Genomic DNA, 12,866 nt, shown 5'->3' on the forward strand with positions numbered 1-12,866 from the left:
CTCTTCCCACACTTCACCCAATCACTGCTCCAAGCACACAAAACAGAAATTGATCCAAAACAAGGAACACAAGGCCCTGACACAAGAGCGTGTAGTATCCCCTCTGGCAGACACCCAACACTGGAAGGAAAGAGACCAAAGTCCGGGGAAAGGAAGGTGCTTGCCTCCTTCTGGTTGCAAACACAGGGAAATCTCACCTGGTTCATAATCTCCGAGTTGTGCTTTGCCAGAACCATCGGCATCGAGTCAGGGAGGCTCGTGAATTTGATGGTGTCCGGGTGCTGACGATACTTCTTGTCACTCAGGATTTGGCTCGCCCTCTTGTTCTTCTCATCATCCAGCGAACCGCTCGGGGACCAGCCAATGCCCCTCAGCCACAGCAGGTCGGACTTGTACACGTTCTGAAAGGAAGGACACAGAGCAGCTCAGCAGCCTCCTCACTCCACGCAGCCGCCCCAGCTACCCAGGGAAGCTCTGCCCACCAACACACATTCTTCTGGGTCAATCACAAGCCACAAGAGAGACTTCTGGTTTTCACCCAGCCAGGAAAGAACAACTTACATCACTCTGAAGGTCGTACACTTTCCGTGCTTGTACAACATCGTTCTGGTCCGGCAGACAGGTCCATCGATGCAGAGGGTGCTTGTAATCAACATCACTGACCAACTCCTGACATTTCTTGGCCAACACGATTCCCAGCATGTCCACCGGGCTACTGAAGTGCGTCTTCGACTTCTCAAAGGCTTTCTTGTACTCCCTGTCACTCTGGATCTTGGCTACGTGCATCGACCACATCATCTTTGGATCATCCTCAATGTTACGGGCTCCGATGTGGTGGCCAAGCTGCTTGCGGTAGCCTTCCTTGTACTTGTACTGCAGGGTGAAAGAAGCTCAGTAAGTTTCTGACCAGCTTTTCTCCCTGCTGTACTATTCCACAGCTGTGCTTGGGAACAAGTGCTTTGCTACAGGAGGCTGGCATAGTCACCACGAGAAGAAACCTCCAAGTGCAGCATATCCTCATTGTGTCCTACACTTTCGTCCCACCCCACACCTACACTGGCTCACGGGAGGCACACAGAGGCTCAGACCACAGCTCCAGCCAAGCTGGCTCATGAACCATGAGCGATGCACGCCAGCAGAGAGGGTCTCCACACAGCCTAAGCATCCCCACTGAGAGCCCAGCTCAGCAGCAGGGGTGCAAAGCAGGGAGAAAACCATGGGATTGCCCCAGCAGGCAGAGCTTCCTGTGCTCACACACAGCGCCCACGGCAGCCAGGACACTGCCCTGCACCAGGCTCTCCGGCACAGTGCACAGGAGTCTGATTCTCCCAGTCCCCGGGGTGTCCTCAGCTGCAGACCTGCAGCCACAAAGCTTCAGAAGGGACACAGGGCAACACGGCTCTCTTTCTTCAATGCGCATGTCAAGACCTTACAGGTAAAAATTAGAGACCAAGCGAATGAAAGAATCATTGGGATTGCTGTCTGCTACCGCCCAGGTGATCAAGGTGAGGACGTTAAGGAAGAGCTTTCTATTTAACTGCAGGAAGTGTCACATTCACAGGTCCTGATCCTGACAAGGGTCTTCAACCACCTGGACATCTGCTGGAAAAGGGGCACAGCAAACTTCAAGCAATCTAGGAAACTACTCTGTTCCACTCTCATGAATCCCCACGTGGAACAGTGCATTCAGTTCTGCTGCCCTCAGCATAAGAAATGCATGGACCTACTCAGACAAGTCCAGAGGAGCCCGTGAAGACTATCAGTGGGCTGAAGCACCTCCCCAGTAAGGAAAGGCTGAAATACATGGGCTTGCTCAGTATGGAGAAGAGAAGCCTCTGGGGAAACTTCACAGAAGTCTTCCAGCACTGAAAGGGGCTCCAGGAAAGCTGGGGAGGGGCTCTTGATCAGAGTGCAGGTATAGGGCAAATGATAAAATTTTAAAACAGAAAGAGGGTAAATTTAGGTTAGGTATCAGGAAAGCATTCTTAACTATGAGGGTGAGGAGATGCTGGAGGAAGTTGCTCAGTTAAATTCCATCCCTGTAAGCGTTCAAGGCCAGATCAGATGGGATTTTGAGCAATGTGGTCTACTGGAAAATGTCCCTGAGGGTGGCAGGAAGGTTAGAAATGGATGATCTTTAAGGTCCCTTCAAGCCCAAACAACACTAAGATGCTACAACTTTTTAAACTGCCTCTTTCTGAAATCAGAAGTAAGAATGAGGAAATTGTGCACTCAAGGGCTGCTGTGTACTTACATCACTGGCAATGTCTCGGGAAGCTTTAGCAGACTTGATAGGAATGGCATCTGCCCGCATGTCGTAGCCCTTCTTCTTCTCCTCCTCCATCGCAAGCTTGTACAGTTTCTGAAAGGAAAACAAGCATTCCCCTCAAGCAACGCTTCTGCCCAGGCCACTGACCCCCAGGGATGGACACTTCACCCCAGCTCCAACACCCACCTCGCTGAAGTTCACTTTGTTCTGCTGGGCCAGCAAAATACCAGGTGTGTCCGGCATAATGTGAATGCTGGTTTTGTCTTTCTCCCAGGCCGCTGTGTACGAGCGCTGAAAACACAAGAACAACATCAAGGGAGATCACACAAGCACAGAACTGCAAACACACAGACTCAGGAATACCATTTTTTGACCCAAAACTTTCTGTTGCTTCACTCTTCTCTTCCCACACTTCACCCAATCACTGCTCCAAGCACACAAAACAGATATTGATCCAAAACAAGGAACACAAGGCCCTGACACAAGAGCGTGCAGTATCCCCTCTTGCAAAAACCCAAGACTGGAAGGAAAGAGACCAAAGTCCGGGGAAAGGAAGGTGCTTGCTTCCTTCTGGCTGCAAACACAGGGAAATCTCACCTGGTTCATAATCTCCGAGTTGTGCTTTGCCAGAACCATCGGCATCGAGTCAGGGAGGCTCGTGAATCTGATGGTGTCCGGGTGCTGACGATATTTCTTGTCACTCAGGATTTGGCTCGCCCTCTTGTTCTTCTCATCATCCAGCGAACCGCTCGGGGACCAGCCAATGCCCCTCAGCCACAGCAGGTCGGACTTGTACACGTTCTGAAAGGAAGGACACAGAGCAGCTCAGCAGCCTCCTCACTCCACGCAGCCGCCCCAGCTACCCAGGGAAGCTCTGCCCACCAACACACATTCTTCTGGGTCAATCACAAGCCACAGGAGAGACTTTTGGTTTTCACCCAGCCAGGAAAGAACAACTTACATCACTCTGAAGGTCGTACACTTTCCGTGCTTGTACAACATCGTTCTGGTCTGGCAGACAGGTCCATCGATGCAGAGGGTGCTTATAATCAACATCACTGACCAACTCCTGACATTTCTTGGCCAACACGATTCCCAGCATGTCCACCGGGCTACTGAAGTGGGTCTTTGACTTCTCAAAGGCTTTCTTGTACTCCCTGTCACTCTGGATCTTAGCTACGTGCATCGACCACATCATCTTTGGATCATCCTCAATGTTGCGGGCTCCGATGTGGTGACCAAGCTGCTTGCGGTAGCCTTCCTTGTACTTGTACTGCAGGGTGAAAGAAGCTCAGTAAGTTTCTGACCAGATCTTCTCCCTGCAGCCATATGGACACTATTCCTGGGAAGTGGCAACGGGCAACAGAGTAAATTCTGCTCCTGCAGAGCTGGATTTGAAAAGGTCTTCTAGGGCACAGCAATGGTCAACCAGCAATGTCTTGAACTACCCCAGTCCAGACAGAAACGATAAATGCCCAGGGCGTAGCAGAAAACACACTTTGCGATTACTTCCCTAAAGTCCAGCTCAGCTGTGCAGCTGCAGCATGGGAGCAGTGCAGGCTGGTGGCACTCAGAGCTGCCCACAACCTCAGAAATCTCATCTGTTGCACTAAGAGATGCTGCCACAAGCCCAGGAGGGACAGTGATCTGCATTATGTCCATCATCCTACTCCTACAGTTGCTCTATCTGCACCATCTACGAATCTCCTCACAGAACGGAATTCCCATAACATGCATGGACACCTACAGGCAGACCCTCTAGAACCAACACATTCACAGACCAGCTGAACCACAGTGACAGGTCACAGCTGGGTTAATTCAGTACAGATACTGTTGAAAACCTTGTGCTTCAGCTGCCAGCACCTAGAACCTCTCCCACAGAAGGGACCACCAGGGGCTGCTATTTACTTACATCACTGGCAATATCTCGGGAAGCTTTAGCAGACTTGATAGGAATGGCATCTGCCCGCATGTCGTAGCCCTTCTTCTTCTCCTCCTCCATCGCAAGCTTGTACAGTTTCTGAAAGGAAAACAAGCATTCCCCTCAAGCAACGCTTCTGCCCAGGCCACCGACCCCCAGGGATGGACACTTCACCCCAGCTCCAACACCCACCTCGCTGAAGTTCACTTTGTTCTGCTGGGCCAGCAAAATACCAGGTGTGTCCGGCATAATGTGAATGCTGGTTTTGTCTTTCTCCCAGGCCGCTGTGTACGAGCGCTGAAAACACAAGAACAACATCAAGGGAGATCACACAAGCACAGAACTGCAAACACACAGACTCAGGAATACCATTTTTTGACCCAAAACTTTCTGTTGCTTCACTCTTCTCTTCCCACACTTCACCCAATCACTGCTCCAAGCACACAAAACAGATATTGATCCAAAACAAGGAACACAGGGCCCTGACACAAGAGCGTGCAGTATCCCCTCTTGCAAAAACCCAAGACTGGAAGGAAAGAGACCAAAGTCCGGGGAAAGGAAGGTGCTTGCTTCCTTCTGGCTGCAAACACAGGGAAATCTCACCTGGTTCATAATCTCCGAGTTGTGCTTTGCCAGAACCATCGGCATCGAGTCAGGGAGGCTCGTGAATCTGATGGTGTCTGGGTGCTGACGATATTTCTTGTCACTCAGGATTTGGCTCGCCCTCTTGTTCTTCTCATCATCCAGCGAACCGCTCGGGGACCAGCCAATGCCCCTCAGCCACAGCAGGTCGGACTTGTACACGTTCTGAAAGGAAGGACACAGAGCAGCTCAGCAGCCTCCTCACTCCACGCAGCCGCCCCAGCTACCCAGGGAAGCTCTGCCCACCAACACACATTCTTCTGGGTCAATCACAAGCCACAAGAGAGACTTTTGGTTTTCACCCAGCCAGGAAAGAACAACTTACATCGCTCTGAAGGTCGTACACTTTCCGTGCTTGTACAACATCGTTCTGGTCCGGCAGACAGGTCCATCGATGCAGAGGGTGCTTGTAATCAACATCACTGACCAACTCCTGACATTTCTTGGCCAGCACGATACCCAGCATGTCCACCGGGCTACTGAAGTGTGTCTTCGACTTCTCAAAGGCTTTCTTGTACTCCCTGTCACTCTGGATCTTGGCTACATGCATCGACCACACCATCTTTGGATCATCCTCAATGTTGCGGGCTCCGATGTGGTGGCCAAGCTGCTTGCGGTAGCCTTCCTTGTACTTGTACTGCAGGGTGAAAGAAGCTCAGTAAGTTTCTGACCAGCTTTTCTCCCTGCTGACACTTTTCCGCAGCTGTGCTTGGGAACAATTGCTTTGCTACAGGAGCCTGGCATGGTCACTACGTGTAGAAACCACCAAGCACATCATATCCTTATTGTGCCCTATACTTCCATCCCACCCCACACCTACACTGGCTCACGGGAGGCACACAGAGGCTCAGACAGCAACTGCAACCAAGCTGGCTCAGGAACCAGGAGAGATGCACGCCAGCAGAGAGGGTCTCCACACAGCATGAGTGCCCAGCTCAGCAGAGGGGATACAAACTGGGGGAAAATTACCAGACATTTCCAGCAGGGAACCTGGACCTCAGCCTGCAGAGACCTTCCTGTGCTCACCCACACCGACACACTGCACTGCACCAGGCTCTCCAGTGCAGGGCGCGAGATTCTGATTCTCTCAGCCCTCTCAGTGTCCTCAGCTGCAGGCCTACAGACACTGCTCCTGGGAACTAACATGGGGCAATACAATGCATTTTCCCTTGCCTCTCACTGAAACGTCAAGTAAGACTGAGGAGAAATTGAAATCCTCCCTTGAAGTAATGGAACAAACTTGAACTTCAAAACCTCATATAAGACAGTAAATGCTGCTGCTGCAGAGCTAAGCCTTGAAAAGCTGTTCTAGGGTACAATAATGACCAGCCTGCAGTGTCTCGACCTGCCCCAGTCCACACAGAAATGGTAAAAACCCCTGAATAACACAAAGGTTGCTTTGTGTTTTCATTCCTGAAGTCCAGCTCAGTTGTGCAGCTCCAGCATGAGGGCAGCGCAGCCTGGTGGCACGGAGGGCAGCACACCACCTCAAACCTCCAGTCCACTGCAATAGGAGATGCTCCCACAGGCCCAGGAGGGACACTGCTTTGGATTATGTCCTTCACACCATTCCCACTGTTCCTCTCTCCATTGCAACAACACACACCCATAATATGCATGGACACCTACAGGCAGACCCTCTAGAACCAACACATTCACAGACCAGCTGAACCACAGTGACAGGTCAGAGCTGGGTTAATTCAGTACAGATACTGTTGAAAACATTATGCTTCACGTTCCAGCACCTAGAACCTCTCCCACAGAAGAGGCCACCAGGGGCTGCTGTGTACTTACATCACTGGCAATATCTCGGGAAGCTTTAGCAGACTTGATAGGAATGGCATCTGCCCGCATGTCGTAGCCCTTCTTCTTCTCCTCCTCCATCGCAAGCTTGTACAGTTTCTGAAAGGAAAACAAGCATTCCCCTCAAGCAACGCTTCTGCCCAGGCCACCGACCCCCAGGGATGGACACTTCACCCCAGCTCCAACACCCACCTCGCTGAAGTTCACTTTGTTCTGCTGGGCCAGCAAAATACCAGGTGTGTCCGGCATAATGTGAATGCTGGTTTTGTCTTTCTCCCAGGCCGCTGTGTACGAGCGCTGAAAACACAAGAACAACATCAAGGGAGATCACACAAGCACAGAACTGCAAACACACAGACTCAGGAATACCATTTTTTGACCCAAAACTTTCTGTTGCTTCACTCTTCTCTTCCCACACTTCACCCAATCACTGCTCCAAGCACACAAAACAGAAATTGATCCAAAACAAGGAACACAAGGCCCTGACACAAGAGCGTGCAGTATCCCCTCTTGCAAAAACCCAACACTGGAAGGAAAGAGACCAAAGTCTGGGGAAAGGAAGGTGCTTGCCTCCTTCTGGTTGCAAACACAGGGAAATCTCACCTGGTTCATAATCTCTGAGTTGTGCTTTGCGAGAACCATCGGCATCGAGTCAGGGAGGCTCGTGAATTTGATGGTGTCCGGGTGCTGACGATACTTCTTGTCACTCAGGATTTGGCTCGCCCTCTTGTTCTTCTCATCATCCAGCGAACCGCTCGGGGACCAGCCAATGCCCCTCAGCCACAGCAGGTCGGACTTGTACACGTTCTGAAAGGAAGGACACAGAGCAGCTCAGCAGCCTCCTCACTCCACGCAGCCGCCCCAGCTACCCAGGGAAGCTCTGCCCACCAACACACATTCTTCTGGGTCAATCACAAGCCACAAGAGAGACTTTTGGTTTTCACCCAGCCAGGAAAGAACAACTTACATCGCTCTGAAGGTCGTACACTTTCCGTGCTTGTACAACATCGTTCTGGTCCGGCAGACAGGTCCATCGATGCAGAGGGTGCTTGTAATCAACATCACTGACCAACTCCTGACATTTCTTGGCCAACACGATTCCCAGCATGTCCACCGGGCTACTGAAGTGGGTCTTTGACTTCTCAAAGGCTTTCTTGTACTCCCTGTCACTCTGGATCTTGGCTACGTGCATCGACCACACCATCTTTGGATCATCCTCGATGTTACGGGCTCCGATGTGGTGGCCAAGCTGCTTGCGGTACGCAGTTTTGTACTTGTACTAATTGAAGCAGAAACAACCATTATCATCTGTTTTCAAGCTCCAATAGAAATTTCTCTGTTGTTAATATAGTGGTTAAATTTTTGTATTTAAAATTTTGTGCGTTTGTATTTTTCCACGATGTTTGATGTTTTTACTGTATATTCATAAAATATTAACTGTTTTTTTTAAAGTTGTAGTCTATGTTATTGAAGATGACAGCATTTAATTTAATTAACTTTGCCAAATTAAGAACAACAACCACTGTGGAGGACAGTAATATAAGATTGTTAAAATTTTAGAACTCTCCTCCTTTTCATTACAAAATATCACTATCGAAAGTCTGTAGCAGCTCCACGTCCCAGTGTTATTTTCACTCCGTTAGACTTACTTCACTGGCTATGTCTCTCGATGCCTTTGCTGCCTTGAGGGGTATGGCATCAACAGGAAGATCATAGCCTTTCCTCTTCAGTTCTTCATATCCTAACTTGTAATGTTTCTGTTGGAGAAGAGTTCAAAATAATTATTGTAAATAAAGCTCTCTAGGGAGTTTTTTAATATGACAACTTTCCTCTTATGGTTATTCATAATAAAGTATGAGATTCCAAAAACAGTTTCATTCATCAAATTAAATTCCATAACTTGCTTTTGATAATTTATGTTTTGTAACTGATTATATAAAATATTTAAAATTCACTGTCTGTTTTCAGATCACCTCATTTGAGACCAGAATTTTTTTTTACTTAATATATCAATCTGAACGATTCATAGAATCTTCTAGAGGTGAATAATACATCCCCGTGATTCTTTACACCCAATTTCAATTGCAACTATTTCTGCCTTCTTGATTTCTTAAGACAGAGCTGCTAAGTTGTCTTTATCTTTGCATGTAGTCTATATTTTTATTCTATGATAACCAGGAATTCAATGGAAATTGCACAATCCTAAGTAATTCTGCAGGGGCAATCCAGTATAATGAGACACTTCAACAAGAATGTCAAGCTTACTAAAATCTACTGAGGATATATTTACAATCTTAATATGATCAGTAGGGATGAAAGAGAAAACTGCTTTCTTCCATTGAAAACTTTCTTGGTATTTTTTATATTCTAGCAACTCCACTTGCACTTTATATTTTAGGAACTCCACTCAGGCTTTGCAGTGCAGAGCAGTTTTCACAGGATAAGATTACAGGTGTGCTTACAGCTGTTAGAATTGCAGAATTCTTACTGTATTTTAAACTAAAGCCACAATGGCTAATTCCAAACTCCATAAAAGAAACATTGCAGAGACAAACTTACATCACTTGTGTTAATTAAGTTTGATTTAGCCAGCAAAATTTCAGGAGTATCGGGCATGATGTGAACCTGAGTCTTGTCCTTGTCCCAAGCTTCTCTATAAAGGATCTGAAAAGAGGCGCAGACAAAAATACCTCATCTGATAAAAGACTCATGTGCAAAACAGTAAATTCAGTTTATCTTTTCTCTATAACGGCAAAGCAAAGATGCATTATGCCAGCACGACCAATATAAACAACACATGATATTAAAATCAAATAATACAGCTTCTTACAGAAATACCACCTTTTTTCCTTCTTTATATCCACAAAATGTCAGAGCATTATGACAATACATTTCTGTACTACGTAGGAAGTGTCTTACTTGCAGTCATTACTGAGTTATACAGCACTGAAAACTTTAATTTTCTGAAGAAGGCACAGTACTTCTTGGCAACTGCACAGCAAGGCTTTGATTGTAAACATGTGACATTTATTTAACTTAAGCAGATGCTCTGATATGGAAAGTTTTTAACCTATATACTAATGTATTCAGTTATTGAATCACATGCTCTGCCTCTAGAGGCCACTTACATCACTTCTGTTTTTGGCATTAGATTTTGCCAAAACGATATCCATGGCATCTGGGATACTTGTGAACTTAATGGTATCTGGGTGTTGCCGGTATTTCTTTTCACTCAGTATTTCAGAAGCTTTCTTGTTCTTTTCAGATTCCAAAGATCCCAGTGGACTCCATCCAAGGCCTCTGAGCCAATTTAGATCTGACTTATACAGATTCTGTTAAGGAAAATATCAAAATATCAAAAATATTAAAATACTAATTGGTATTCTAGCTTCAATCTCATCTATACTGACATCAAAAGAGAGTTACTTTTCAATAAGCAGCAAATATCCTACAAAACAATAAATTAATTAAATCCAGAGGAAGCTTACATCACTCTGTAGTTCGTAGACCCTCTTGGCCTGGGTGACATCATTCTGGTCTGGCAGACAAGTCCAGCGGTGTAGGATCCGTTTGTAGTCTACATCACTAACCAGTTCCTGACATTTCTTAGCCAGAAGGAAGCCCAACATATCCACAGGCATATTAAACTTTGTCTTCCACTTCTCAAAATCTTTCTTGTACTCCCTCTCACTCTGCATCTTAGCTACTTGCATTGACCACAGCATCTTAGGATCATCCTGCAAGCTGCGGAATCCGATGTGATGTCCCTGCTGCTTGCGGTAACCTTCTTTGTACTTGTACTGAAACCATAAAGGTTGCATTATTGAAATTACAGTAAGAAACAGACAATGGTAAAATATATAAGCAAAATGTCAATATATTCACTCAGCAAAATGTTTCTCGTTACCAATGAAATGAGCAACTTGCTATGGCATCTCATGTGAAATTTTAGTAGCCCCTCGATTAATGTGTATCACTTGGTGTCAGTGAATGCTTTCCCTGGGAACGAACAGAGTCCCTGGAGAGAAGGAATGCACGGCTACAAGAATGGTCTCCTGTGCCGCCTGATCCACACAGTCATGCTGTTCAGGCCTCCCAAAGACTGACACACTGATATATTTTAATTAATAAAATAATCAGTAATGAAAAATGCATGTGCTCAAACATTGGGAATATATCCTAATGATTAATAAAATCTCTTCCATAAATGCAGAAGTTTTGTTCACACCAAGTTATGACAACAGCAATACATGTGTCACCACACCTGTCTCAGAGCTGTAAAGAGGCTTTCGCTGACAGGCACCAGGAGGTGCTAGCTGGATCAAATTTACTGCTGCTCTGAAAATGTAACATCCAAAAGAGCAGACGATTCCTAACTACATGACTAGCATCTTCATGGATGGACCATAATCTTTGGGAGTCGTCAAGATGCCAGAACAACCCTCTTAAATTGTTTCCTTCTCTGACAAGAGCAGATCAGGAAAGAGTTTTGTCAGCCATTTTCTCTGTAGGTTGCAGCAACTGTCATAGTAATTTAGAAACATCACTTACGTCACTCGCAATGTCCCTTGAAGCTTTGGCAGCTTTCACTGATATGGCTTCAGGTGTGAGGTCATAGCCTTTCTTTATCATTTCCTCCCAGCCAAGCTTGTACAGTTTCTAAAATTGAAAACAATATTAACCTCACAGGCTGTGATTTCAAGAGAAGGGCTACAAGAACACAAACTGAGAAGTAGGAAACTGGTAAGCAAGGAACACACGTCTTCCAAGTCTTAGGGTAGTGATTAAATAGATCTCCTTACTGCAGCAGCCTCCTGCTATAGCTAATCTTGGGGATTTGAAACATACCTGGGGAATATGAAATACGTATCTTGGAAAACTGAAGACTTTTCAATTGGCTTCACAGAATTGTAATTAATAAGGATGTAAGGTAGTCATTAAGTAGTCAATTCAGTTTGTGCACGGTTGATTTTAAGTACCAGCACTTGCAAGTTGAAGACTTGCCTGTGAGGAACCATGCAAAGGAAGCCCAAGTACTTTATAATGTCACGGCTGTCACTTTCTCATGCTTGAAAGCTGGCAGAAAAGTTAGAAACACTGTATGTATTTCTTTTCCCATATGTTAAGTTAAAAATATACTCCATGGACTTTAATGTAATTTAGGCTGTTACTTTGCTAGTCTGAAAATACTGCTCACAAAAATGCTGCCTCTGTTCTAAATCCCCCATTCTCTCTCTTCTAACTTATACAAAACAATTACTTATTTTGAAATGGGAGGCAGCTTTAAATTTGAAGAAAGCAGATATTAATTTAAAATACAACAGAAAGTATGAAAAAACTCTACCTGACTGTAGTTCGTCTTGTTTTGCTTTGCCTGTAGAATATCTGGTGTATCCGGCATCACGTGAACCTGTGTTTTATCTTTCTCCCAAGCTTCAGTATAAGCATGCTATTGAAAAAGTAACATCAGCTTTGTTAATAAAAATTATAATGAAGGGCTGTTTTGGGGTTTTCACCTTTCCACTTGCACACTTTGAATACGGATTGGTAAAAAGACAGAGGTGCTGACTTAGATTTATTTTACTGTGTAAGCCAGAATCAGCAAAATTAAGATCCACTCCTAGTCCAGCTGTTAAGGATTTCACGGCCAATAATTTCTACACCAGAGAAGAAATGGAGGTGGGAGAGATAGCAGTGAGAAAAACAAGAAGAAAGAGAGGCAATCAACGTTATTAATCAGTAAATGAGTGTTTCATTTAGAAAAAAAATTGAAAAAAGAGAAACCTGTAGTGGCAGCTGTTTTCCCCAGATAAACTCTACTTCCTAAAGGCGGTGACAGAAACTTACAGAGTGCTTATTGAAATGGATTATTTGTGAATGTCTGCCTAACTTTCCCTATAAATACTCACTTTGTTCATTATATTTGCATTCTGCTTTGCAAGGACCATGTCCATGGCATCATTCTGCTTTGTAAAGGGGAACATACTGGGATGCTGGCGGTATTTCCGATCACTTGCGATCTCCGTGGCTTTCTTAGATTTCTCCACATCCAGAGAACCAGCAGGACTCCAGCCGATACCCTTGAACCACTCGTTGTAATCCTGCTTGTACTCATTCTGCCAGACAGAACACAGAAGGAGAGTTAACGATTTGCAGAAGGCTCCTAAAAAATCACCCTGTTGTTTCCATAACACAGCCATAATGAAAAAAAACGGGTAAAATGTCACCCTG

General features: G+C 45.7%; 1 protein-coding gene across 43 annotated transcripts in view; it reads right to left on the reverse strand.

The window, feature by feature from the left end:
* Nucleotides 1-12,866, reverse strand: part of NEB (nebulin) — a 115,794-nt gene that overhangs the window by 73,543 nt on the left and 29,385 nt on the right. For all 43 annotated transcript variants that reach the window (XM_069861623.1, XM_069861615.1, XM_069861616.1 and 40 more), the window contains exons 36-56: nucleotides 12,545-12,751; nucleotides 11,980-12,084; nucleotides 11,187-11,294; nucleotides 10,124-10,435; nucleotides 9,764-9,967; nucleotides 9,195-9,299; nucleotides 8,285-8,392; nucleotides 7,603-7,914; nucleotides 7,239-7,442; nucleotides 6,828-6,932; nucleotides 6,627-6,734; nucleotides 5,158-5,469; nucleotides 4,794-4,997; nucleotides 4,383-4,487; nucleotides 4,182-4,289; nucleotides 3,231-3,542; nucleotides 2,867-3,070; nucleotides 2,456-2,560; nucleotides 2,255-2,362; nucleotides 562-873; nucleotides 198-401 (exon numbers count right to left, since the gene is read on the reverse strand). In XM_069861623.1, coding sequence (XP_069717724.1) covers nucleotides 198-401; nucleotides 562-873; nucleotides 2,255-2,362; nucleotides 2,456-2,560; nucleotides 2,867-3,070; nucleotides 3,231-3,542; nucleotides 4,182-4,289; nucleotides 4,383-4,487; nucleotides 4,794-4,997; nucleotides 5,158-5,469; nucleotides 6,627-6,734; nucleotides 6,828-6,932; nucleotides 7,239-7,442; nucleotides 7,603-7,914; nucleotides 8,285-8,392; nucleotides 9,195-9,299; nucleotides 9,764-9,967; nucleotides 10,124-10,435; nucleotides 11,187-11,294; nucleotides 11,980-12,084; nucleotides 12,545-12,751 — 3,852 coding nt within the window. The remainder of the gene's footprint in view (nucleotides 1-197; nucleotides 402-561; nucleotides 874-2,254; nucleotides 2,363-2,455; nucleotides 2,561-2,866; nucleotides 3,071-3,230; nucleotides 3,543-4,181; nucleotides 4,290-4,382; nucleotides 4,488-4,793; nucleotides 4,998-5,157; nucleotides 5,470-6,626; nucleotides 6,735-6,827; nucleotides 6,933-7,238; nucleotides 7,443-7,602; nucleotides 7,915-8,284; nucleotides 8,393-9,194; nucleotides 9,300-9,763; nucleotides 9,968-10,123; nucleotides 10,436-11,186; nucleotides 11,295-11,979; nucleotides 12,085-12,544; nucleotides 12,752-12,866) is intronic.

The sequence above is a fragment of the Phaenicophaeus curvirostris genome, chromosome 7 (genome assembly GCF_032191515.1).
Source record: "Phaenicophaeus curvirostris isolate KB17595 chromosome 7, BPBGC_Pcur_1.0, whole genome shotgun sequence".
NCBI classification, from domain to species: Eukaryota; Metazoa; Chordata; class Aves; order Cuculiformes; family Cuculidae; genus Phaenicophaeus; species Phaenicophaeus curvirostris.